The sequence below is a fragment of the Gallinula chloropus genome (assembly GCF_964237585.1).
Source record: "Gallinula chloropus genome assembly, chromosome: 22".
NCBI classification, from domain to species: domain Eukaryota; kingdom Metazoa; phylum Chordata; class Aves; order Gruiformes; family Rallidae; genus Gallinula; species Gallinula chloropus.
Window position 1 is genome coordinate 7454795 of NC_140107.1, and position 26529 is coordinate 7481323.

Here is a 26529-nt window from a genome sequence, read left to right on the forward strand (position 1 = left end):
CCCAGGACACCACTGAAAACTGCTCCTGAGGGTCACAGTACCCAGAACGGGCCTGTGTGGGACACACAGCGTGGAGCTTGTTCCATAATCTGTTTTCTGAAGTGCAGAACACACAGAGGACAAACCAGGTGACATCGGTTCCCTGTGTGGAAACCTGGGAGAGCGAAACCAGCTCTGCTCCCAATCTCAGGGTGTTTCACTGTTCCAGCAACGCTCTGATGGGATCTGTAGTAAGAAATCATATCTTTCAGTGTTTATTATCACTGTGTGAGGGTAAATATGTGTGAGACCAGGCCCTTAGTTACTGTGGATCAGCCTTTATTTAAATACTTTGGGTATTTATAAACGCTGCATTTAAAAAAAGGCCCCTGGAAATGGCTTCTGGGTAGTACACAGATGACTGCTCAGAACAGAACCACCCCAGTGACATTTATTTCCTCTGTGCTTCTGCAGCTCGGTGCAGTAAAAGACATGGGGGGGGGGGGTGTTCTTTTTGGGGCAGGGAGGCTCCCCTGGGTGCCACTCTGCTTTGCTGCAGAGGCCATGCCTGCTGAAGGAGTTTCTGCCGAAGGTTACCAGCTCCAGGCCTGATTCCTGGGGTATATATATGGTTTGTTTCTTCCAGCTGGAGGTCTGCAGGGTTATTTTTCTCCCCTGCCTGGGAGGCAGGAGGGGGAGGTCCCTTCCCAGAAGAACCGAAACATGAACTTCCATGTTGTTTTGTCGAGCAAGCAGCACTGTGTGAGGTGGTGATGGCATTCTCCATCCCGAGCTTGCCTGCGCTGCAGAAATGCTTCCTCCAGATCCTACCCTAATTCCTGACATCGCAGCAGAGCTTTCTGGTGCTGTATTCCTGCAGGAGAAGTGCTGGGGTGCAGATATATCTCGAGTGTGCATCTGCTGGGGGCTTTGATGGAGAAAATGCCAAGGACCAGGATTGTCCCTCTCCGTCCCTCCGGCTGGCTCCTCTCACAGAGCAGCATCCCAGCCCTGCTCTGGGCATAGGTGCTGGTGATGCCAAGAGAAGGAGAACAGGGATACCTGTGAAGCAACACCCGTTCTTGAGGGCTACAGTCTCTGCACAGAGCCTGTTGCTGTGCTGCTGTAGGGAAGCTGCTCCCAGATCTGTTGTCTGGGAGGTTTGGGTTCCGCTGCGTTACTGGTGAAACTGGAGCACGGTTGAGAATGGGATGGGTGACATGCAAAGAGCTGTCCCCTAAAAACAACTACTTCTTAGTGCTGCTGTAACTCAGACCTAACCCAGGAGTTTATTGTTTTGGTCTGTGCTGGAAGGGCTCAGTAAGAATCAAGAGCTGCTCTTGTCTTGTCCGATGCAGCCAGATAACTTCCTTCTCAGAAGGTGATTGCTCAATAGGAATGGTGATGTGTTTATTTGAACAACTGCTCTAGGAACAGGCGTGTGTGGATCTGAGATTCACATCTCCTAATTGTAAAGAGAAGGGCATGAAAGGAAGGGTCTCTTCACCTGGGACTCAGTGCCCCAGGATTTCATGGATGCCCACTGCTTGGATGAGTTCAGAGAGAGATGAGACCGGTTTATGGAAGCGGAATCCGAAAGGGCTGATTCAGTGGTGGTGGTTGCTTCCACGTGGTGTTAGGGCATGGTGCGATGCTGCAGCTTGGAGAAGGACAGCAGGGAGAGCCTTGGTGCTTGCCTTGCTCTCATGCTCTTCATACATCTGATCTCTGGCCACTGAGGGATGGAGGAGGCTGGTCTGTCCGGAGGCCAGGTGATGCAGCGTGGCTATTCTTGAGTCCTGTGGTTTAGGGTTTCTGGTCTCGTTTGCTGGCTGGTGTTTGTGATGATGCTACAGAGCAGCCTGCCTCTTCAGAGCCTCCATTTCTCCCCGCTCGTAAAACTGGGCTAATGACTCTGACCTTTTGTTTGTAAAGCAAAAGGAAAAGGATCAACAAAATACTGGAGCTTATTTACTGTCATTACTGGAATGATGAGCGATGCCACTCTGCGGCACTTCAAAGGGGCTTCGCCTATAAGATGCTGGAAATCCCTAGAGAGAGAAAATGTTTCCTATGGAAAAGGAGGAGGGGGGAATATTCCTCCTGTTCCCATTCTCCTAAGAGTGCTGTCCTGCGAGGCGTGGAGGTGGCACCTCTGGCCATGACCCCTCCCAAACAGCCGCTGAGAGTCCCCGCTGTCCCCGTACCAGCCCATGGGCCAGCGTCACTGATCACACAGGGCATAGATTGTTCCCATGCTGTGGAGTTTTGCAGAGCCCTCCCTTGACCTATTGTATTGCTGCTAATAAGATTGAATGTGGTTTTAATTTCTCATTTCCTCTTTCACTGGCTGTGCCCTTTTCCTACTCCTTCCTCCGACTCCCTGTACAGCCAAAGTCCTTTCTGTGGCTCAAAGAATGAGTGATGCTTTGCTTTCAGGCGGCTCGGCGCTGGAGGGCTTGAAGTGGCATTCAGAGGAGCCTATCAGCCACAATATCTGATGTATTGGTGCAGCCACGCTTCATGCATGGAGTGCAAGAAATGGGCTTTAATTGGGAGGGAGGGGGAACAGCGGCCCTGGCTGAATGGATGGGTGAAAGTTCCCCGACCACCCCTTAGCCCAGCAGAGAGTTCGCTGAGTGTTTGCCAGAGCGGAAGAGAGTTCCCTTTCAGGCACCCTGCCTTTGTGCTGGGCGAGGAAGAGCACCGGGGCTGGCGTGTGGGGAGCACGCAGGCTTGTGTGAAGCACCCACCCATGTCTGGCGTGGGGCACACACAGGCTCATAGGAAGCACCCAGGCTGGTGTGGGGAGCACGCAGGCTTGTGTGAAGCACCCACCCAGTCTGGCGTGGGGCACACACAGGCTCATATGAAGCACCCAGGCTGGTGTGGGGAGCACACATGGGGTGGCATGAGGAGCACACACAGGCTTGTGTGAAGCACACGGTCTGGCGTGAGGCACACACGGGCTCACAGGAGGCACCTGGGCTGGCATGGGGAGCACACAGGCTCACAGAAGGCACCTGGGCTGGCATAGGGAGCACACAGGCTCACAGAAGGCACCTGGGCTGGTGTGGCACACCCCTGGGCTGGCATGGAGAGCACACACAGGCTCATATGAAGCACATGGGCTGGCATGGGGCACACGGGCTCACAGGAGGCACACGGGCTGGCATGGGGTGCACCTGGGCTCATATGAAGCACATGGGCTGGAGTGGGGAGCACACACAGATTCATATGAAGCACATGGGCTGGCATGGGGAGCACACAGAGGCTCGTATGAAGCACACACGCTCTCATGGGCTTGGCCTTGCAGCTGCAAAGCAAAAAGCGATGGAGAAGGGTGCACACACCCAGATCCTGTTCTTTCAGCACCAGCAGCTGCTGGCCCATCCTGCGCAGGGGGTTGATGATCAACACAGCTTGTGGAGAACCTTTACCTTCTGTCTAGGGCAGCGGGAAACAACCGGCCGCTTCCCTTTCAGAGGCCAAATTAAAACTGCCTGTAATTAACTTATACAGAACAGCCTTTTGGTTGCTGTTGAGAATTCAATGTTGCATCGAGGAGGGTTATGTCTAGGGTCTGGCTTCACATGAGAGGTTTCCATAAAGCGGCTTATTATGGACCTTGTGGTGAGCTTTGATAGAAGGACTTGCATCTTGAGCATCCCTAATACGGTCTAATCTCTCTCCTCCCCAAAAGATCGGTCAATAAGTGCTGGTGTCAAGCGCTCTGACGTGGGTTTGGATGGTCCAGAGCCTGGAGTTCGCACTGCAGATTACATAAGGTGAGATCACTGCTGGGCTGGGAACATGCAAAATGGAAACTACTACAGCTGAAAAAGAGTATTTTTCTGACTGTCCCGAGGAGATTACACAGGCAGCTGTCACCACGTCCAAGCTGAAACCTGACCCTGCGCTGTCAGACCGGGGGGCTGATTGAAACAGTGGGGCCTTGCTGCAGTCTGCCTGGAAGGGTGTTGGGTCCCGCTGGCTGCAGGGATGGAGAAAGTGAGTCCAGGGATTGTCATGCTGCTGAGCAAAACCAGAAGAGCGCTGCTTGCAGCTTCCTGCAGCTCTGCCTGCCAATCCCCACGGCAGCCCGGGATCACGCGCCGTGCCCCAGCGCTGTGCAGATGGCTTGTGTGTGAACAGAAACCAGAGGCAGTGTTTCTGCAGGGTTGTCTTGCTGGGCACCTCTGCGGAAGGTCTGGGTTAGCCTAGACATTTGGCAGGGCCCTTCTCCCCCAGCCTGGGTTCCCCTTCCCACCCTTAGGCAGGACAAGGTGTAGGGAGAGAGAACTGCCTGGAAAATCCCAGAGACCTGGTGGCTTTTAGTGCTGTTCTCCTGAGCTCAGAGCAGGACCCACCTCACTTGACTCCTGAGACCCAAACAGCATGTTCAGGGCCTTGGTGTGGCATCGTGTGTGACTTCGGGTGGTTTTTTGGGTGGGTTTTCCCCTCTGCAACAGAAAACCTGTGTGTTGTTTTGACTCTGTTAAGATGCTGTTCATAAACCACTTTAATTTAGATGCTCCAGGCTGTTCTCCTGGTTTTTTTGTGACAGAAATCCCAGCAGATTCAGCACTTCTGGAGACTATCAGGGAGTCAGTGGCTTTTTTTTCCCCCCTTGTGTCAAAGGTTAACTTAAAATATTAATGCTGCAAAGATTCATTTAAGATATTAAAACTGTTCAGGCAAGAATACATGTACATATTGTAATTACTTCCTTTTTCTTACAATTAAAGTAATTGGATTATATTTAATGAGCTATTTACATTTAATAATTAAGAAAAGACTTATCTTTCCAGTATTCCCCAAGTGCAGCAGAAGGGTGGGGGCACTCAGAGCTGTGATATAATTATCTAGGCGTGAGTTGAAACTGAAAGAGCAGTTGAGCTGTATAGAAAACACTTGGAACTGGTTTGTTCCTACTCTTTCATTAATCAAAATAGTTTAGTGTGTGTTAAAGGAGGGGAGGCTGAGCTTAGCTGCAAATGAGACAGTTTATCTGCTGGAAAGGAAGGTTAAAATATGTTCAGACTTGAGGAATAAGTCGTTTGGGGGGGGAAAAAAACACCCCCCACACCCTCTCTTTCCATATTAATTACTGAGTGCTGCCCTAGAATGAAAATGTGCTGATGTATTGTGAGAGTTGCGCTCTGCGCGAGCGCTTTGTTAGTGCTAACAGGCACCAGCCTTGCCTCTTGCTGGAGGAGGCTGGGGCGAAGGAGAGGAAGAAAACATGCTCTCCTCATTAGCAGTAATTCAGCCTGGGGATGAGCGATTCAGCCGCGTTGGCTTTAGCAGCCCCAGGAGCCGGGCTGTGGCTCTGTGCAGGCATCCCTGCATCCCTCAATCCTGCATCCCTCAATCCTGCATCCCTCAATCCTGCATCCCTCAATCCTGCATCCCTCAATCCTGCATCCCTCAATCCTGCATCCCTCAATCCTGCATCCCTCAATCCTGCATCCCTGCGGTGACCACATGGGGCTCGGGCACCTGGCTCAGGGACCTCCAGCTGAAGCTGGGGGGGAACGATGCTGCTTGTGTTGCCACCTAAATCGCATCTCTCCTAGTGAAGACCTTCTGAAGTGGATTCAGACTTTGAGGCTTGGATGATGAGGTGTTCTGGTTTTACCCAGAGCTCATTTTGCCTGGATTCAGGATGGAAACAAATGGGTGACGTTGCCAAGGAAAGCTCCTCAAGCTTGACCTTTGAGGACTGGCTTTTGGGGCAGCGTAGTGATCCTGGCTTAGTAGCCATCCCAGTTGGGTTGCTGTGACTGCTCGAGGGACTCGTCACCTCCTGGGTAGGTTGAGGTGACTTGTTGAATGGTCTCATTGGCTTTGCACAGGGGTTTGGGCTCAGACAGGCTGTTGGCAGAGCCCTCCTGCCGACCACTGACCAACCTCCCCCCCTGTGCTCCCAAAATGCCTGAGAGCCTGTGGTGGGTTCTCTGCAGCCTGGTTGGCCAAAGCTTTACCTGTTGCCTGACGCTCATGTTACTACGCTGTGTTGTCACTGACCTTGTATCCTTGCCAAAATTATTCACAGGTTTAACAGAAAGCATTCTGCTCCCTTTGCTGTTCCTGTTTCCTAGGAAGCAACAAAGCCAGAGCTCTTGTAGCGCTGAAGGAGCCCTGCCTCTCTCCTGATGTATATCCTCACAGCAAAGACCTTGAAACCTTTCTGTTTCGGAGCTTTAATTCCTGTTTAATCAATAGTTCTGTATTCTGAGAATCAAATCCCTGTGACAGCTCTCTTTAATTGAGCTAAACTGCCTTTCTCTTGTCATATCTCTTCTAGAGTTTTATTTAAATGCATTTGTTCTGCCTTTATCCTAGTCAGGCATTGATAGGAACACCAGGTGACCCTCTTTGTTTAACTTGTTTTGCAGCTAAATGAATGGAAACATTAATTAGGGCAATGGTGTGGGGTTTAGGAATTAAAGAGCCCCACAAACGGTCTAGGTGAATCTGCTGGCTGCATTCACACTCCAACAGAAGCTCGGAGGATCTGTCTGTTCCCCGTTGGTGACACCCCCATCCTTCCACCCCCAGCTTGGTTTCTGCCAGCAGCTTCCAGCGGGTCCCTTTCCAGGAGAGAGGGCTGGCATTTCTTCCAGCAAGATCATCTTCAGCAAAGCTGATAACAAAAGTTTCAGAGGAAGAGCCAAATTTCCAGTCACACCTGTGCAATCCCCTCGAGGGCAGTAAATGATGACGATAATGCACGAGCCAGACAAAAAAAAAAAAAAACCCACAGAAAATGGTTTTCTGAGGCTCTTTTGCATTTTCCAGAGCCAGCAGACTGGAGGGGAGGGATGGGGGGGAACACAGAGGATTTTTCACTCCGGGAGCTGAGCTGGGTGTGTGTTGTCTCCAGGACTCTGTGTGCTGTACGGTGCTTCGTTCTCCTGCGAGGTTGGGGCTGGCACTGCACAGTGTCAGCACGTCGCTGTGGCAATGTGCAGTGCTCCTCTGTCCCTGTGCTGTTGTTGCCCCCCCACGCCATTGTTGCCCCACACTGTTGTTGTAATGCTGGCACATCACACCAGCAGAGCTCTCGAGGTGGCTCCTGCAGTGGGTTGTTGATACACCGAGGGGTGTTGGGGGGTGTGTGTGTTGGGCTCGGCTGAGCGGGGTCTCCCAAAGGCCCCGTGTTTGCTGTACATCCTGCTTCAGGAAGGCTTTTGTGCAGGGTGAAAGCACAGCCTGTGCTTTCCCTCTTAGGGGGTGGTCAGAGGTGGTGGGCAGTGCTTTTCCCTGGTGCCCGGGGGGGCTTTACCCATGCATCTCCCTCCCCCCGTGGGTTTTGGGGGAGACTGGAGCCCTGTGAAAGGAGAGCAGCCCCGCAGCTGCCCTTCACTGCTGACTCCTGCTCATCTGCTGGCAGGCTGGGCTGTTAATGACAGATGAGCCCGTGACGCGGCTTTGGGAATGAATACTTGTTACAGCTGGCGGGATGGAGGAGTTTGTGGCATCACATGGCAGTTTGCTCTATAATTTCACTCCCTATTGCTCGGATGCAGCACTGATTGCTGGGTCTCTCTCCGAGTGTGGAACTGTAGCATTCCTGATTGCTGCATCCCACTTCTCCGTGGCTGCATTGTGAGTGTGGATATAGCCCTGAGCACTCAGCAGAGCCTTCTGCTGATTTTTTTTTTCCCTCTCCCCCTCAGTTCTCGGTGTGTGTGTGTGGCTGCTGCTTCCCTTTCTGCTAGTCTTTTGGGGTTACATAAAAGCCAGTCTCTTTCTGGCCATTACAGCTACATGGGGGAGTAGTTACTGCTGAGAGAAGCTTGAAATTTGAAGCAGAGTTGTCACAGACATTAGAAAGAACAGTCAGTCTGCGTTGGCAAGCTACTGAGTTAAGTCTCATTTCATACTGATGGGAATTTCAGATCTGATTATCTCCTTCCTCCCTCATTCCCAAACCTGCTGGTGTGTCTAATCCCCCGATGGGTACTCCTAAAGGCAGCTCTCCCAGGCGCTGAGCTCAAGCCTTGGTCTCCTTGGCTGTGCTGCTTGTTTGTGTCCAGGCAGAGGATTTTGTGAGCCCTGCTGAGGGCAGGGTGATTGGTCACCCTGACGTACTTGAAAATCAAGCCCAATTTCCCTCTCCTTCCCCAGCAATGTGCTCTGTCCTCCTTAGGTGCTTTGTGCTACACCAGACACCATGACAGATGATCTCACTGCTGGGGTCCAGATTTATTTGCAGATGGTCCCTGATCTAAGAGGTTGTGTGTCACATTGAGTGGGGAATTACCCAGGTGACTCCCAGTAATGCTATGCTAGCTGGTCAGATACCAGGCAGAAGAACCCTGCCAGATCTCTCCCTCCAACTTGCCTGTTCTTTACAGCTCTTTGTGTGTGTGTGCCTCTCACCGTGCCATCCTGCTTTCTCCTCTGATCCGCTGGCTGCACAGGGAACCTGGGGCAGGTTCCTTCCTGGCTCTGCAGTGCTGTGCTCTGCACAGCCCCAAACTGCTGGTTCAGGGGTATTTGCTCCACGTTGCTGTTTTCAGGTGGCAGAGCTCACGTTGGAAAGCAAACACTCCATCCTAAACCGTCCCCACGTTGCTCCCCCGTGCCTGTACTCACAGTCTGGCTCCCTTATTGTTGGTAACAATTGTCCAATTTCACTGTGCCAGCCCTGTTTATTACAAACAGTCAATAAGACGTGGCTGTGTGCGAGGGGGTTATAGACTGGTGGGGCTGGCTTGAAGCAAACCGATTGTACTTGATTCTCATCCAGGCCTGGGATTCCAGAGTGATCTGCTCTCTGCAGAGCTCATGGGGAGAGCAGTCGATGGCTCACTGATAAGAAACCTCTGAGCAGCAGAGCAGCTCATCTTGGATTTACCTCCTCATCTTGAATTTACCTCCTCATCTTGATATCACCTTGTGCTTTGCTCGCAGCGCTGGGTTTGGAAAGGCAAACCTGGCAAGTTGGGGTTTCTCTTTACCCTCTCTACAGCCAGTGTTGTGCCATGCTTGTTTCCCAGTGCCCCAAGGGGATTTACAGAAATAATTGCCAGAATCCACTTAAAAATTGGTGAACAAGGCGTTTGAGGGGGGAGCTTGTTATGGAGAGAGCGGGGTGTCGGATCAGTGGCCATGTGGAGAAGCTCTAGACCCTGCTCTCCTGGAGAAATCCAAGGTGCTGGAGACCACTGCATGTGTGGTGAGCGAGCACCAGAGGGGAAGGGTGATGCTGGACGTGAGCCCTGGTGAATCCTGGGAAAGAGGTGCCAGTTGTGGCTGGAAGCTCGGTAGGAATGTAGGAGCGGTGAGCTCAGCTTCCAGGGCTTTTGTTGTGCTCAGCACAACTCTTTCTGGGCTGGCACGGGGCTGTGGAGCGGGCCGGGGCTCGGCAGTGCCTGTGTAAGCATTTCAGGAGAGGGGAAACTATGAGGAATCCTGGCAATGCCTGCCTGGAGGTGGGGCAGCTGCAGCTGTGGGGAGGCCAGGGGGGAAAGAGCTGCGGGGCGAAGCTGGGCTTTGCGGGTGGCTTGGTGCTTCACCGCTGCCCACACAAGGCTCGGAGCCGCCTTCTGTTCAAGTCCTGGCTTGGAGGAAACACTTGCTGTGAGCAGGTAGGAAGGTTCCCAGTCCAGTGGGAGAGACAAAGCATTTGTTACTGTAAGAAAAGCCCTGGCTTCTTGTCTGTAGGGAGGTGTGGAGCGTGGCAGCTGGGAGGATGAGGATTGTGAACCTGGCTTTGGCACACCCTCGGCTCCAGCTCTCCCAACCAGCGGTGCTCCCACCCAGCAGAGATCACTTCCCTCCTCACATAGCTAGCGCTGTGTTTCAATTTGGTGCCTGCCTTTTTCTTTCCATATTCATTAGGAATCTGTTGCAGACAGCTTTCTGTTTCTTACAGGCAGTTTCCCTTTACTTTTAACGTGCTCCCTCTGCTCTCCCCTTACAGTGGGATCGGGGCAGGTCCTCTGTGCCCACAGTGTGCCAGTCCTGCAGCCTCCTAAACCCAGTACGTGCACCCCAAAGTCCAGTACTGGAACAAACCCAGTTTTCAACAGTACTAAGCAAGAGGAAGTGCTTATCTTTGCCTGAAAGATAAGGATTTTTGGTCTGGCCATTCATTTAACTTGCTTCTGAGTGGCAGGGTTTCGTTCTAATATATGGCCTGCGGTAGGGAGGTGACAGTGACTAATGCCTGATGACCAGGCTGGCTGGCTGGGCTGGAAACTGCTGTGCTGTCATGTCCTGCCACTGAAAGGAGAGCGGTTGGGGATGGCCCGTGCTGGTAGCGTGCTGACCCTCAGCTTCCTAAGGACTCTGCTGAAGAATAAAGGCAGGAGCCTCCTGGACAGCTTCTCTTAGGCCTGTCCCTCCTGTGTTTCATGTACTGTGTCTCTCCCCTGCCCCCAGCTGTATGCCTCGTGCTGTCTCCAGCGCTGGCTGTGCCTCCTCCTCCTCCTCCTCCTCCTCCCTCAGCTCTCATACCTTCTCCTTTCTCCACACTTTATTTTCTGCCCCACCTGACTGCAGCTTTCGAAATACACAGCTTATTTTCCAGTCCAGACCATTCATCTTTGTCCCACCTACTCAGGAGGCATGAAGGCTTTACAGAGCCCATTAGCTGTTATCTCTGTACCCACCCTCCCAAGGCTCACGGGGGGAAAAACAAGGTCTGAGGGTGACGTGCCTCCTTGTGGGGGCATCGACCGCTCTTCCCACTAATGCCTGCGCCAGGCTCTGCTCAGCTCCCAGATTTCCTATCTGCCTCCACCCGACGGAAACCATCTGAAGCCTTGAAACGCCCCGGCCTTCCGCTCCCAGGAGAGGAAATGCTGCCTTGAGATGCCTCTTATCCCAGAGGCCGCTCGCTGCTGGGAGAGCAGAAGGGTGCTTGGCTGTAGCCCATCCTCCCCTCCCTGCCTTGCACTCCACAGGGTTAACCTCTTAGCTTGCTGCTCCCGGATCCTGAGCGGTGTTGGGGCAGCTGAGCTGTCCCTGTCGCCTGGGGAAGCGGGGATGCTGCTGGTGTGGCTGTACTCTGAGGAGGGCTGTCGTAGCCATCACGAGGGCGAAACTCTGGGTTCTGCAGTGGAGTGTGGCAGGCGGTGCTGGGAGGGTGGGGGTGGCTGGCAAGGATGAGCTGGGCTATAAAGGGAGTGTTTTTCTTAGCCCTTGCTGCTGCTGCTGTCTTGCACTGGTGCAAATTCGCAGCGTACGTGTGCCATGCTGCTGTGGCTGGTCTTTAAAAAAAGTGACTTTAGGCACTGCTCCTTGCTCTTTGCTCCAGAGAGTGTGCCTTCAGGGGAGGGGGCTGTGTTCAGGCAGCATGCCCCGAGCCTTTGTTGATCTGTGGGTGTTGGGGGGCACTGCTCCATGCTCTGCCCTGCTCTCCCCACGCCTGCAGAGATGGGTGCTCCCGGCGTTTTGGGGTTGGTTTTGTCTCTATACATACATTCTCACATCTCCTCTCCCCTCTTTGTTTTTCCTCCTTGCTGTTTTCCTTCTGCCTGTCCCATGCCTGGGAAGGTTTCCAGCCGGGTGTTGGTGGATGGGCTGTCCACGCTGGCTCTGCAGATCCCACCGCGGGCGCTCCCGGGCCGAGCCCTGGGGAAGCACGGGGGAGAAGCTGGATGCAGGCAGCCTGCAAATGCTGCCTTGTTTATGAGAGCTGCTTGTTGGTGCAGACTGCAGTCTGGGGGGAGCTGGGAAAGTTTGTCTGGCGTAAAGCGCTAAAGCTGACAAAGGATTGTAGGGCTGGGGCTGTAATCCATAAACCCGGGGTGCTGGGAGGAGAAGGGCAGAGTCCTTCCCGCTTCACCCTGCTCTGTAAATAGCCTGGTGGCTGCTGCAGCGCCCAGGCACGCTGGAGAGCAGCACGGGGCTGGGTCTGCAGAGGGTCTCTGCTCTCGTTTGTGTGGATGCAGATCTTGCTCCCCTCTTCCCCAGCACGCTGGGTTTTGGGGACCTTTCCCAGCTGGCACATCCCTCGCCGCGAAATGGCAGCAGCCAGCCAGCCCCTGCGTGTCTGGGAGAGATCCACGTGTGTGCCCGGTGTGTGTGCCCGGTGTGCTGGGCTCTCCAGCTCCTCTGCCTTAATGGGTCGAATTTAGCAATTCAAAATCTGGCTTGTGAGGTAATTAGGAGGGATAATGCCCACTTCTTCCTCTTAACACCCTGATAGAAAAGCATCCAGGAAGGACTCCTGGACCTCAAAGATAAGCTGCCAGCTGCCACAGAGACTATCAAAGGGTGGCTCAAAGTCAAGAGCAAACAGCTGATTTTTTATGGTTCTTGGGTTTTTGCTTTTGGTGACAGGAAGCCATGTTCCCCAAGCTGTTAGCTTCCTGTTTTATTTTTACACCCAGCCCCAGCAGATCAGCATGCCCATCACATGGGAGCTGCCTGCTTCTCTTGGGTTGTTCCTCAGCTGACCTAGAAAAGTGATTCTTTCCCCTGCTAAATTAATCAAGAAGTTGGGATGTATTTGCTTTCACCTACTCTTAAAGATTTCAGGGATACACCACGCTCCTGGTCTGAGGCTCTGTTTACGCCCATTCCTCCTCCCTGGGAGGCAGATGCTCTGAGCAGTTAGTTGCTCCAACGTTTCAGCCTCTTAGCAAAGGAGATATTTTATCAGTTCAAGGCAGTGCCCTGCAGATAAAAGCCTTTTCTGTCCAGAGCACAACTTCCACACGCTTCTTTCCTTTCTTGTTTTTTTTAAAAGAAAGAACTGGAAGTTTGTCCCCACTGCTGTACAATCCATCTTGACTCCTTTCTGAGCAGGCTCTAGCCCTGCATCCTGATTAGAGCTCCCTCGACTTTAAACTCCTACAGCAGGGAAACAATGGCCCAGTGTAAACCTCTTCCCCGGGGGAATTTCCCAAGGGAAGAGGGGTGCAGCCTGCAGGATAAGGAACAGTCACCAGAAAGTTTCCTGGTCAGCTGCAAGCGCTTCCTGTTGTTCACAGGAGAGGCACCACGCATGCCTGGGCTGCTGGGGCACCCTGGGCTTCCAAGTCCTTGGTTTGTTTGGTCTTTTATTTGTTTTAAACATCTCCTGTCTGCATCCCCTGGGTTTAAGGAAACCTCTCGATTGCAAGTTTAAAACCTTTCTGAAGAGAGAGGCTTGTAAGACTCGCCGGAGACGCCGTGCGTGAGCGTGGGAGGAAGGAGCCTGCTCCGCGGCGGTGGATGGGGAGGAAGGAGCAGCGGCTGCAGTGGTGCCAGCAGCACCTCGCGTGTGGGCGAGGATGTGTAGCTTTCCATTGCTGCCTCTGTACCTGAGCTGGGGGGGGGCTCTGCTGTCACCTCTGTACCTGAGCTGGGGGGGGGTGGGTTCTGCTGTCACCTCTGCACCTGAGCTGTTGGGGCTTTGCTGTCACCACAAGTCACAGAACAGCAGGATCTTTATTTCTGATGAACCGGTTTTGTAAGGGTGGGGAGGGGGGGAGAGAGGAGCCTTATAAATAAAGCCATTTGAGAGCAGGAAAAACGAACACCATGGCTCTGGTGTGCCTGGAATTTGCGGTTGAGTAATCCTTTCCTGTTTCTTTTTTGGGTTGTTTTTCATCTTTCAGAACAGTGCCTGAAGCAGGTCCACCATGCCGTTAGTAACGAGGAACATTGAGCCAAGGCACCTGTGCCGTCAGACGTTGCCTAGCGTTCGAAGCGAGCTGGAATGCATGACCAACATCACCCTGGCAAATGTCATTCGACAGCTGGGCAGCCTGAGTGAGTACCATGGCGAGCCTGCGCGTTGCCCTCAGGAGTCGCTAGTGCTCTTTATTTAGCTCCCTTTCTACTCTCGTGTTCCTATTTCTCCCCCATCTGCCTTCCCTGGGTAATGCTAAAATGTTTTCCTAAAGAAATCTGATGCTAATTTCATATCCCTGGTCCCACTGCCTTCCCATCTAAGAGAAAATGGGGAGGGGGGCGGCGGCGGCGGTGTGTGCGTGTGCGAGAGGCTGCAGCAGAGCTGCAGATGGAAGGATGGAGCACAACTCAGGCTTGTAAAATGGGAGCAGCCAGGATCTTGTGCTGGAGAATGTGCCTGTGATTGCACGCGCCACTAAATGGAGCTTGACTGGGCTGAATCCACACTGTGTCGGCAGTCTTGTTCTTAATGAAGGGTAATTAAAGCGCAGAGGCAGAAGCCGCCTGGTTGCCCCCCCTGTTTGTGGTGTTGTGAGACCCCAAGTCCCCAGTCTGAGCCGAGTGTTGCCTCAGGAGTGTGGGGGGTTTGGGGCTGCTCGCTGGAGCTGTAGCCGTGCCGCCCTCAGCTCTCCAGTGGGCTGACCGGTGGCCCTGTAAGGGCTGGGAGGAGAGCTTGGGCCTGCGTGCCACAGGAGAAATGAAGAGTTAATTGTGGTGTCTCTGGGGTGGCTCCCTAGTCTGTGGGAACGCTCTGGATTCTGATTAGCCACCTCTGCCCTTGTAGCAAGACTTTGATAATCGAATTATTAGATTGTTTAGCTTCTCCATGGCGTATGTAAGCGCTCCTGCTCGCTCTGCAGAGCCAGCCCCTTCTCCTCCACCATAGCAGGCATGTGGCAGGGAGTTTGGGAGCAGGCTCCTTCCAGCAGCAGAACCCGTGGCTGCTGCTGAGATCTGGGCCTGTGTTTGCTGCCAGTCGGCACCGTGTTCTGTTGGACTATAGAAATGTCACTGCACAGGCAAGACCAGTCTCCCTGCTCACTTCAACTGGCCCTTGCTGTTCATTTGGTGGGTCTTGCAGCCAAGATGGTCGTGGAGTGTGAGTGAATCCATCTTCGTGCATGTGAAATGGGGAGGAAGGCAGTGATGCTGTGCGGGTCTCAGCTGCAGGGACAGCTCAGCCCAGGCCAAAGGCACGTGGTGGGTTGGTGTGATGGAGCTCTGGTGAGATCCATCAGGGTCAGACCTTCCTTGTGCAGCTCAGATGTTCAAAGCTTCTCTGCTTCTGCCTTCCCGGAGAGGGTGAAGCACTGGAAGCCAAATCACATCCCGGCTTCTTTATTGGGAAGGTACCCGTGGAGCCTGGCTGAGGGATGTGGGGAGAAGGAGGTGCTGCTGCTGGACCAGTGGGGTACCTGGAGGAGAGCACTGGAGGGAAAGCTCGGGAGAGCTGGCTCCTGCTGACACTTCCATGCTTATCTGTCCGAGGGGGGAGTGAGGCAGGTGGGGAGGAACACACCATCTCCTACCTGCTCCCCCAGGCTCAGCAGTGGTTTAAGCACAGTGATATTTAGACTAACTGCTGCAGAGCTCTTGCCCCCAAATGACCAAGGTCCTGCTGCCCTCTCCCTTCTCTCCTGAAATGAAACCCACTCCTTCCCTGTACGTGGGACATCATGGGAATGTAAGGCAGGTTCAGTGGGCTGTGACAGCCCTGTCAAGGGAATAATCAGCCATGCCTGGTGCACCACAGCCTCTTTACAAAGATGCAAACATAAATCCTGTCAAACTTCCATATTCCAGCGAGTTTCCCCTGCGTTACTGTCGCAGCTGGTAGCATTTGGTGTGAGTAGCTGTGCGTTCTGTGGGGTTTTAGAGAATCCACAGGCTGGAGATGGAAAGACCTGTTAAATCACGGGGCTGTCCTCCTGCCAGCACACGGCAGAGGGAATGCTGATTGGGAGCTGCACTTCTGCAGTCAAAGGAACTAAACCAAAAAATTAATCTCTGCCTTACCCCATCTCAAAGTGTCGGTGAGATACAGGGCACAGTGAGTGAGAGGCTGGCTGAGAGCTCTGTGCTGATGCACTTAGGCAAGGCAGGACAGACCCTCATCCCTCCCTCTCCCTCCAGTGTTGCTTATGGGTTATGTTATGCTTGAAACTCACTGCAGACCGAAGGCTTTGGGGTTTTCCCTAGTGCTTGTTGCAGTTCCTTGTGAAATCTGTGAACCATTTTCAGTTCTCATTGAAGCAGAAACCAAATTACAACTCTTCTTCTTTTGGGCTGTTGCTGGGAGACGTCCTGTTATCCTGTGGATAAATGTTCACCCCCTTGGTCAAGCAGGAGCGCTGGTGTGGGACACAGAGTGCTTCACCAAACCTGGCTGTAGCAAGAGCTACCTGGCCCTTGGGTCTCCAGAAGGAAAACCCTTCTCATGTGTTTGGGGGAAGCTGGTTGGGCTTGTTAACAGAGCATGTGTGGAGCCTGTCTAGGAGGGTAGAATGGGGAGCTCAGTTGAGGTTACCTTCTACCATTTACTTTCTATGACCACTTCAAGCTGGCCTTGCCACCAAAAGGTGTAGAGGTGGCTGGTTGTGAACCTGGCTGGTTCCCCGTGCGTGGCAGTGTAAGGAGGGGTGCATGGGAGTGTGCACAAGTGGCTGATAGCTCAGGTTAGGTAGTGGGAAGGATTTGTGCAGCTGGGCTGTGGGGATGCCCTGGTGCTGCTTTGTTCAAGGCGGGCTTGTCCTCCTCGGTGTGACTCACTGCAGACAACCAGACTTTGCAAAACTGCTCTTGAAGTTAGGCTCCCAACTGGTTATCCTTTCCCCAGTGCTGGGGTGGATCTCCAGGAGTAACAGATTCCAGAACAAACTGTTGACCATATGATGATGCGCTTCAGAACCAGACTGCTTATTGGGAGCAGCCTTGTACTCAACAGCCGTGGCTGGAAATGTTTCCCATCAGTGGGAGCTCCACGGGCCTGTGTCTGCTCCTGGTGCCAAGTCTGTTCTGATCAGCCTTGTCCTCGGCGTGGTTGGGGCTCCTGTCTCGAGTTATGGCTGAGAGCAGAACAAAAAGGCAGTGCTCGGTGTAAGCTGTTGGTTTTCTTCCAGTTCCCCCTCCTCTGCCTACCTGTGGTCAGCTCTTGTTGTACATGTAGATGTTAAACTCCTAAGGACAAGGGGCATCTTTGTGCTAACGCTGGTGAGCGGTGCAGCGAGCCCCTGCTCCAAGCCCCTAGGCCTTCTCGCAGCCCAAGCCGATGGATGGTGGTTGTCACAGCAGCCCACTGGGCAACCCAAGCTGCTACAGAGAGAGTATCCCTGTTTGAGAAGTTCCCCTTTGGTTTTGATTTAGAATAAACGTGAATGCATCAATTTTTCAGACAGTGCCACCTGAAGGAACAAAAGGGTCAGTGCTTTCGTCTCTGGTTACGGCTCGGGCGTTGGGATCAAGGGCTGGGTCTGCTCTCTAGTTCCAGAGTACTTTGAGCTTGTAAATACATGCCAGTTACCCTGGAGGCAGGCCTGCTGGAGACTGGGAGCCTTTGAGATTCTCCAGAGCAATAAAAATCTAACTGTATTTGCTTGTCTAATAAACAGACCAGCAGAGAATCTTAAAGGACCTACAGACCCGTCCAGCTCCAGAGCAGCACAGTGTTGTCAGCCCTCTGTGTTTTGTTCCTTTAATAACGACTTGAAAGTTTGTCTCGATTGTTTCTCTGGTGCTTGAAGATCCCTTGGAAATGTCAGGTTTTGGTGGAACAGATTTTCTTCCAGGATGCTCAATTCAACCCTGACAAAGTTTAAAAGAAACATGGTTCCTTCTTCCTTCCTTTGTTCTGTCTTCAAGAGACCCAGCTGGGAGCCTGAATGTGCTCTGATGTGGCTCAGGGGGGTAACATGGACGCTTTATTCTTCCAGGTAAATTTGCAGAGGACATATTTGGAGAGTTGTTTACTCAAGCCAACACCTTTGCCTCTCGGGTGAGCATTCTGGTGGAGAGAGTTGACCGCTTGCAAGTCAAAGTCACTCAACTGGATCCCAAAGAGGAAGAAGGTAATGGAGTGGAGCAGAGGCCAGGCGTGGTTAAGGTTCTCACTGAGTCAGCAGGGCTGGTTCACAGCCATCAAATGATGGGTGTTGGAAGGGTTTCTCTTGGACCAAGAGGACCATTTCCTCCTCTCCTGAGGAAGCAGTGTGCTGCTCCTGTGGGTTGCCTTTCTGACCGAGTCTGGATTTGCTCGTTAGCAAGTCTGCGTGTGGAAACTCAGTTTGGAGCAGTTTGGTAGCGATGTGCTGCTTGAGCCTTGGTCACAGGGGTTCAGAACCACACTGGCAACTCTGGGAGAGCTGTGCCTGCACAGCAGCAGATCTTGGCTTGGCCTGATCTGAGACTTGCTGGGTTTCCCAGGAGGTCTGTGGGAAAAGGAACCTGACCTTAAGAAGTGTTAAGCGTGCCAAGAACTCCAACTGAAATCAGATGTTCGCTACTTGATCTCCAGTGTCATTGGCCTGGGTCAAGCTGCTCTTCACTTGCGCTCTCTCCTCTTTCTCCCAGTCTCCCTGCAAGGCATTAACAGCAGGAAGGCCTTCAAAAGCTCCACAACTCAGGACCAGAAGCTCTTTGACAGAGATTCTCTCCCGGTGCCTGTCCTTGAAACCTACAGGACCTGCAATGCTCCTCCACCCCTCAACATTCTCTCGCCGTACAGGTATAGCTGCAGCACGTCCTGAGCCCCTGGTTCCCTTGCAGAGGAGTTCCTCTCCTCTCAGCATGCTGAGGAGCTCATCTCCCATCCTGTGCTGTACCAAAGTAGCCATTTCCAATGGGAAATTGAGTTGCCAAAGGGAGATCCACAGGGAAACCTCCATCCTCTGGATGACAGGGAACTTTGCTTTTGGGGCTGTACAAACGAGTGTAGCTAAAAAATGATCTATTTGGATCCCTGGTGTGGCTTTAATGCCTGCCTTGGGGCAGGGCTTGGCTGGTGCTAGGTGTTGTGCAGATGATGCATTGTTCTTGTGCTTCTCTGTAGCCCTGTGGCTCCTCTCCAGAAAGCTGCAGAGCAAACTGCAGAGCATACATCTGCAAGCAGCTCTCACCCTGTGGGTGCAGCAGGCTCCTGTAGGGCTGGAGATGATTTCCTTGGCCTTCTGTGCCTGGTCTGAGGCACCTGATGTGACCTACGCTGCCTCTGTGAGCAGCTCTCCTGAGCAGCCCTGCTCTGATTTCATCTTGTAGGTGGTAAAGTAAAGGGGGTCAGAATACAGAGACTTAGCCCACATCCATAAATATCTTTTGAACAGGTAAAAAGTAATTACAGATAGCTGGAGGCAGCTGTCTTCTGCCAGACGCAGCTGCACTGCAAAGCAGGAGGAGAATGTGTGTGAGTGTGTGTGTGTGTGTGTGTGTGTGTGTGTGTGTGCTCACTCATGGGTTTCAAGGACGCTGCTGGTCTGATTTAGGGTTCCTGGGCTGGAGAAGTTGGTTTGGGTTTGGTTTTTTTTATCCCCAGACCAAAAATACTGCACAAACAAGTGGGAGTTGAAGTGAGAGACCTGCTGCTCTCCCAGTGATTGTTCAGAGCTGTTGAGCTCTTCAGGTGCTGAGTGATGGCCAGTTTGTGGGAGGGAAGTGGGAGAGCTGGGACGGGTGAGGCTGTGAGTCTGCTGCCTGGCCTGAAATGGTGTGTTTGACTCCTCACTGCAGACTTTAAACTGTCAGCTGAGGTTGTGCCTTGTGTTTTCTTTGGGCATCATGAGACTTGGTCCTTGTTTGTGTGGTTTGCTTGGATTTATCCCCCTCCCTGTTCTAGGGATGATGGCAAAGCGGCGCTTAAATTCTACACGGATCCCTCATATTTCTTTGACCTTTGGAAAGAAAAAATGCTGCAGGACACCAAGGATATTATGAAAGAGAAGCGGAAACATAGGGTGAGGAAACAGATCTCTGCCAACAGAGGCATGTCAGGGAAGAATGGGAGGTGGGAGGTGTTAATGAATCTTGGACTCCAGAGCTGATAATCCAAAATTCAGGTTTGCTCTCTTAAAACTCTTTAGGGATTAATTCAGTGAAGTCTTCATCTGGTTTACTCCCATTGTTAATTAAAAGAAAGCAAGCAGAGATACCCTTAATCTGTTTTTCCCAATGCCACCATCGTTGTGTGGGCATAACAGCTTTATTTGTAGTCCTCAAACGTGGCGCTGGCGCAGTCAGCAGGGGAGGGACTCGTGTCAGGGTCTGCCCTGCACTCCCTTACCGACCCCACTGCCCCAGCACCACAGCCTCTTGTAATGATTTCTACTGTGGAAGAACAAAGGAAGGAGAAAATGTCCCTCCTGGAGGGCAAATCCAGGCCCTGACGTTGGGTTAGGGGCATGTGGGAGGCTTAACAGAGCCTTTGAAGCTGAAAAGCCAGATTCCCAGTCGGGTTCCTGGTCTGGGTGCCTGGGGATTTGGACTCCTGTTTACCAGCACTGGAACTCGCACCATAAAGATCCAGTTTAAACATACTTTATTTAGCTCTTGAGCAACTGGAATGTTAAATATCAAAACAGATCATGGTTTTTAATCAGAATAACAAGGGATTTAAGGTATGTGAGAGTACAGAGGGTGAGGCTAGCTGAGGTTCTTAGCAGGCAGCTGGGTGTGTTGCACCCCAAAGCAACCAGCAAGGTGACAGTGGGATGTGGCAGCCTTGACACAGAGGCCAAAGCACTGAAGTGGGACACTGAGCTTTCCCTCTGCCTGGAGGGGGTCATCCAGGGAGTACCGATGGCATCGTGTCTGGACTGTGTGGGGAAATGGGATGCTGTCCTGGGCGGGTTGGTTTGGTTGGGGTTTTATGCTCTCTGTGCCTCAGCTTCTCTGCAGGGGAGATCGCTGGAGCTGTGACAGTCAGGCTGCAAATTAAAGATCTCGTCCCTCTTTGAGACTGTGACAGGTCTGTCCTGTGCAGTAAGCAAAACAAGGCTTCTGTTTATTCCCCCTCCCTCAGAAAGAGAAGAAGGAGAATCCGAACCGAGGAAACGTGAACCCTCGGAAGATCAAAACCCGGAAAGAAGAGTGGGAGAAGCTGAAAATGGGACAGGAGTTTGTTGAGTCAAAGGACAAACAGGGTCCTGCTGGGTAAGCGAGTCTGGGGCTCCGTTTGGCTCCGGGGAGCGGGGAGGGGAGGGGGTGGTGTTGATTGTAATGCAGTTCACCCTGCTCTGCAGCCTCTCCAGATCTGCTGCACAGTGCGGATCGATACAGCCACTAATCAGATTCTCCAAAGTAAATCCGTCTGCTGATTTAAAATTTGCTAAATAAATCAGGGAGCTACAGGGATTGAACAAGGTGGCAGGAACAGCTTCTGCAGCAAGCCTGCTCTGGGCTGCCTGTCCTATGGGCACTGAGGTGTGGGGAGCTTTGGCTCCCTGCCCCATGGCCGTGCCCTTCTCATCACAGGGAGGAGCGGGGCGGCATCGTGGCCGTATTGTGCCAGTGCTTTGTTACACTTCACAAACGGCTCTTCACACCCTCAAGTTGAAGCGGGGGCAGTCCCCATCCAAGTATTTCAAGCTACAGATCTCTCTTTAGCGCTTCTGGCTTGGGAATTCATTTAACTTTTGACACCAGCCAGGCTGGAAGCAGCCCGAATTCCCCACAATGCACTGCTCGCTCGCTCCGGCCTCGCAGCTTCCTTTCATATAGGAAAAAAATCTCTCTTTAAATCACACTCTCCAGCTAAAAATAAAACTTGCTTTTAGTTTAATAGGGGAGCAGGTTCGGTTCCTAGCAGAGGAATCACACAGCACAACAGCACCGTTTCCTCGCTCCTCTCTCCTCACACGAGCGTGCTCGTGGATGCGAATCCACCTGAGGTCCAGAGCCCTCCAGGCTGGGGGGGGTTCCACCACCCTGCAGTGAAAGGAGCTGGCTGGGAATTGATTTCAGCTCTGGATACAGGAGTTTAATGGCATCACGGTCTCCTGGATTCTTTTTGATAGTCTCTTCTCAAGCTTATTTTTGGAGTCTTTGAGTACCTCCTCTTCTTCTTTGCCGCTGACGAGACCCAGTGTAGCTGGGACTCCTTCAAGCCCGTGTTGGCTGAAGCACTCTTCCAAGTGGCTTTTTCCTATAATCAAATATTAAGAATTTTTTATTATTATTATTATTTTGGTGTTTTCTTGTTTGTTAACATAGATCCATGTGCTGCTCTGGGCTGTGGTAAGATAAACAGCCGTGGGAGCACCTGGGCAGGTTCTAGCCAAAGAATTCGGCAGAGCAAGCTGATGCAGCTGCCCTGCTTTGAGAAGAGACCTCTTCTCTTTTTCTTTATTTTTAATACAAATATTGCCTTAAGGCTTTGTTCTGTGTCCCCTGTTGTGGTGGTTGATAAGGTCCTACCTAAAGGCAGGTCCTACTGTGCTGGGAAAAGCCGTTCCTGCTGGAAAACCTCGTTTCTAGACCTTGCGGGCTGATCCGTCCTCCTGGTTAATATCACTGCCACACAGTTGTTTGCTGTCACCCTTCCAGGAGGCAAAGCTCTTGTGAGTGAGGGGAAGAATAAGCTTTAGATGTTGCCTTGAACTCTTTAAATGAGTCGCTTGTCCTGCCTCTCGCTCAGGTACCCCTCTAACATGGTGTATCAGAACGGCAGCATCGGCTCCAACGACAGCATGGAGGTGAACTGCTACCCGCCGCCGCCGCAGACTGACTCTATTGTGCCACCACCTCCTTCGTTCCCAGATGACAGCCTGCCTCCACCCCCGGTGGAATTTAGGTAAGCCTACGGGATCCCTTCTGTCACCCAGGAGTAGTAGGTGGTGTAAAAGGATGACATGAGACAGGCTGAGATAGTTCAGCACAACTTCCTAACGGGCCTCGTGCAGGAACCAGAACGCTGCTGTCTGGAGGGGAGGTGTGGCTGCAGGCACAGGCTGCACCGCTCGCCATAAATCCCAGTCACTCTCATCATTCCATAGGGAAGGGGACAGTGGGGAGAACCAGAACAGCCCAGCTTCACCTCTTAGAAGAGAGGGCTCCCAGTTCACGGTCTGAATCCGTTGCCTGTTGTTCCAGAGTGTGTAACACGATGGAGCTGTGTGCAGAACGGCTCCTTCCTCCTGCTTTTCCTACTCTTTGCCTTGTGCTCTTGGAACAAACGCCCGACGTGGGTGCTGAAGATGGAGATGTAGTTAAATTTAAAAGACTGGAGCACACCAGCTGACTCCTTCCCAGAGCCTTGAGTGCGAGCTCGGGGCAGCTGCTCTGTGTCGGATGAGATGGTGGCTTCCAGTCACCTCTGGAAAGGAGAACTGTGGTCTGGTGGTGGCTGCAGACACAGAAGGTGAAATGAGAGAGTAGCTTATTTTTTTTAAAGGCAGTGAAACAGAGCCAGGAGTAACAGGAGGAAGTGTGTCTGATGGGCAGGACTGCGTTAGCTCGTCTCCATCTTCTCCAAAGGCAGCAATACTGCAGAAAAGGCTCTTGTGATGTGTCAGAGACCAAGCACTCCGCTCTGCAGCCTGCTCCTCAGGGCAGAGCAGAAACGAGCTTTCAGAGGGAGCTTACGCTGCCTTGTGCAGCTGCTCAGATCTCTGCCTCGCCACAGAGAGCTGCCCTCGCTGGTTTTGTTTTGGTGGTTGTTTTTAAAGAGCCCTGGGAGCTGGTTTTGATCTCCAGGAGTCTGTCTTGGATCAGCTCTGTGCACTGTTAAAAACTGTGACGTTTTTGTGGCAAATGTGCCTTATTTCTCTGTCTGAGCGTGGAAGGAGATGTCAGTTCAGGGCTCCCTTTGTACTCCTACTTAGGCTGTTACAGTTCTTATGGGCAGTAGTGTTCCCCCCATACATGGGAGAGGCGGCCACTCCCAGGGTGTTCCTTCAGAGCACGTTGGGTTTCCACGTCTCCTCTTCACAAACTATGAGTCGTGGCTGCTGCGCCCCGGCTCTGAGCCGCGGAATCCGGTGAGGAGATCTGTTCCCAGCAGGTGTTCCCAGCATATGCTTTCCTGGCACCACCGCCAGTCCTGGTGTGATTTATCACGGCAAGACATCCCTGCCTGGCGTGTCACACGCCTGACCTCAGTGCACAGGGGCAGGGCCTTGCCTGGCTGCAGGAGCTCTTAAGCCAGGAGGCTGCTCCGAGCTCAGACGTGACGCTGGGCCTCTGGCAGGGAGGTGAGATGCCTCCTGTTCTTGTCAGCCTAGAGATGGGATGAGTGAGAGCTTTCCTGCCAGTCCTCAGAAGCCTTCCTTTGTTCTGGTGGTGCAGGCCAAAAGAAACACTGCGAGGGAGCTAAAGCCTGGGAGAGGGAGCTAAAGCCTGGGAGAGGGAGCTAAAGCCTGGCAGCGAGGGCTGGTGGAGCACCAGTTGGAGCTGGGACTTCCATTCCTGTCTGGGCTGCAACAGGCACTCGTGATTTGCATTAACACTGAGATTGTACAGTCTCATCTGGCCTCACAGCCCTGTTTCTCTCTCCTTCTGTTGCACCAGCTATCCTGCAGACAACCAAAGAGGTTCTGGTTCTGGAGGGACCAAACGATCCAGCCTGGTCAGCCCGAGTCACCCACCACCAGCTCCTCCGATCGGATCCCCCTCCGCAGCCCGGCCGGGCTTCGCTCCCCCTCCGGCGCCGCCGCCACCACCACCGCCGCCGATGGGAGGCAGCCCCCCTCCACCACCTCCTATGGGCTTCCCGTCCCCGGGAACCCCCCCACCACCCTCACCCCCTTCTTTCCCTCCTCACCCCGAGTTTGCTGCCCCACCACCACCACCGCCGCCTCCGGCAGTCGAATATGCCAGCGTGCTCCCACCTCCGCTGCCGCAGTCGGGCAGCGGGAGCGCGCCGCCTCCCCCTCCACCCCCACCGCCTCCTGGCCCACCGCCTCTGTCTTCTGGTGGCCTGGATGGGCCTCCACCTCCTCCTCCTCCCTCCGACACCTCCGGCTCCAAGCCCAAGTCATCCTTGCCTGCGGTTAGCGATGCCAGGAGTGATCTCCTTTCAGCTATTCGCCAAGGTAAGGTTTTGATTCAATACCAACTCTGTTTCCCTCTGGAAAACCCCATGGTAGCCAGGTGGGAGCACTGGGGAGCCATCTCAGGAGCAGTGCTGGGGCTGCCTTGCTGCTTGAGGCCCATCCCTTGCCATTCCCCCTTGTCTGCCCGCCCTGATGCCAACCTCACTGGGTTCTGTGCCTCCACCTGCACCTTTGGGGATGGCAGTGCTGGGGTTGATGTGCTCCGAGTTTGCAAGGGATTGAGGAGCATGGAAGTGATTTGATCCCCATCCCACCTGCCCAGCCAGCCTGTCTCTGCTGTCCTTCACCACCAGTGTTATCCCAGTGTATCCAGTGCTTGCTGCAGAGGACAGGCTGCCTTGCTCGGAAGGCTGTGTGAAAAGGGATGGCAGCTTTGGAGGTGTCAGTGTAACCAGAGCCTTCACATGATCCCCTCCGTTGCCTTCTTCCCAACAGGCTTCCAGCTCCGCAAGGTGGAGGAGCAGCGGGAACAGGAGAAGCGGGATGTTGTGGGCAACGATGTGGCCACCATCCTGTCCCGCCGCATCGCTGTGGAGTACAGCGACTCCGAGGACGACTCTTCGGAGTTCGATGAGGACGAATGGTCGGATTAACCATGGTCCCATCCCCTCCTTCCCCTTCTCTCCTGGGTTCGTGTCTTCTTAAAAGAATCAGGTGGCCAAACCTTCCACCACTTCCTCTTTCATCCCGTAACCAAAGATGTGCCAAGGGTTTCCAGACAACCAGCAGCATATCTCCCCTCTCCCTCCCCTCTGGCTTTGGCAGGGCTCTGTGCTCTGCCTTTCCAGAAGCTGTCCTCGTGGACGCTGAGGATGTGGTGCTGGGATTTAGCTGGAGGGGGTGTAACGGTTGCTTATTTAAAAGAGAGCTAAACCTCCAGATCCTGGATGCCACCAGGCAGAGCACACATAAACCCTCCATCCTGAGGGATTTTGAAAGTAAAGATGGATGATCCTGTTGCAGCCGCGTGGCCTTTCAGATGAAGGACGTTTTCAGCTAGTTTTCTCCTTGCAACAGCAGACAGTTGATCTGATGGCTCTTCCTTTCCAGTGAATACTTTCAGTGCTGCAAGAAAATGGGCTTTAAATGTCTGTTCTCTGCCGCATCCCACTGTCACACCATCAGGGTTTTGGCAATAGTGTGCAATTCATCCCCCTCCTGACCCTCCCCCAGTGTTATTTCCAGCTCCTGGCTCTGGAGCCCTGGCGTGTGCTGGGTGCAGTGTGAGGAGGGGGGAGTTGCTTTGGGGTTTGGGGGGTTTTTATTCTTTTAAAAGCTGCCTTTACCTTCCTCTCACATGGCCTGGACTTGTTTTGCCCAGGCTGTGGAGGAGACTTGCACAAAGGGATGCGCAGCCAGAGCGGGGCAGTTGCTCAGCTTTCTGCTGCTAGAGCCATGGCCCCACAGGCAGCGCTGTGTGGTGGCACAGCTCCTCTCAGCCCAGGCCTCCTGTTCATGCTCAGAGTGTGGGGTTTTGGTTTTTCTTTTAAAAAAAAAAAGGTGCCTAGAGCAGGGGGATGGTGTGTGGGGGTTCTCTGGACTTTGGCCTGTTCAGGGCAGCGCTGCCCTCAGTTTGCAGAGGTGCTTTTCTAGCTGGGTGACCATACTTTTTGCACAGGGACCTGAGCAGCAGAGAATGCTGGTGTTACCTTCACTTTCTCTTCCCTTCCACCTCAGGAGGGGAGTCTGTGTGCCTAAAAAGATCTCGTGTGTGTACTGAACTGCCCGTCTGTTCCACCAGCCCTAACCTCCTCCTTTCCCTGTAACTTTGGTGTTATAATTCATTAGTTTAATTTTAAGAGAACGGTTTTTTTTCTCCTCACTAACCCTGGGCTGCTCACTACAGACACAGTACTGGTGTGGGGGGGGAACT

General features: G+C 53.0%; 1 protein-coding gene across 1 annotated transcript; it reads left to right on the plus strand.

Moving 5' to 3' along the window:
- Positions 1-3924: 3924 nt before the first annotated feature.
- Positions 3925-25821, plus strand: WASF2 (WASP family member 2). The gene is made up of 9 exons (XM_084274167.1): positions 3925-3990; positions 13545-13698; positions 17550-17684; positions 18187-18340; positions 19445-19562; positions 20627-20757; positions 22241-22396; positions 24112-24635; positions 25092-25821. The coding sequence occupies exons 2-9, from the start codon at positions 13569-13571 to the stop codon at positions 25247-25249; spliced, it is 1506 nt and encodes a 501-aa protein (XP_084130293.1). The 5' UTR covers positions 3925-3990; positions 13545-13568; the 3' UTR covers positions 25250-25821.
- Positions 25822-26529: the final 708 nt, after the last annotated feature.

Bases quoted from the DNA above. Each gene is read 5' to 3' on its own strand.
- WASF2 (XM_084274167.1), top strand. From the start codon at position 13,569: ATGCCGTTAGTAACGAGGAACATTGAGCCAAGGCACCTGTGCCGTCAG. The intron at 17,685-18,186 runs GTAATGGAGTGG...TCTTTCTCCCAG, and splicing joins GGATCCCAAAGAGGAAGAAG to TCTCCCTGCAAGGCATTAAC. The intron at 20,758-22,240 runs GTAAGCGAGTCT...CCTCTCGCTCAG, and splicing joins GACAAACAGGGTCCTGCTGG to GTACCCCTCTAACATGGTGT.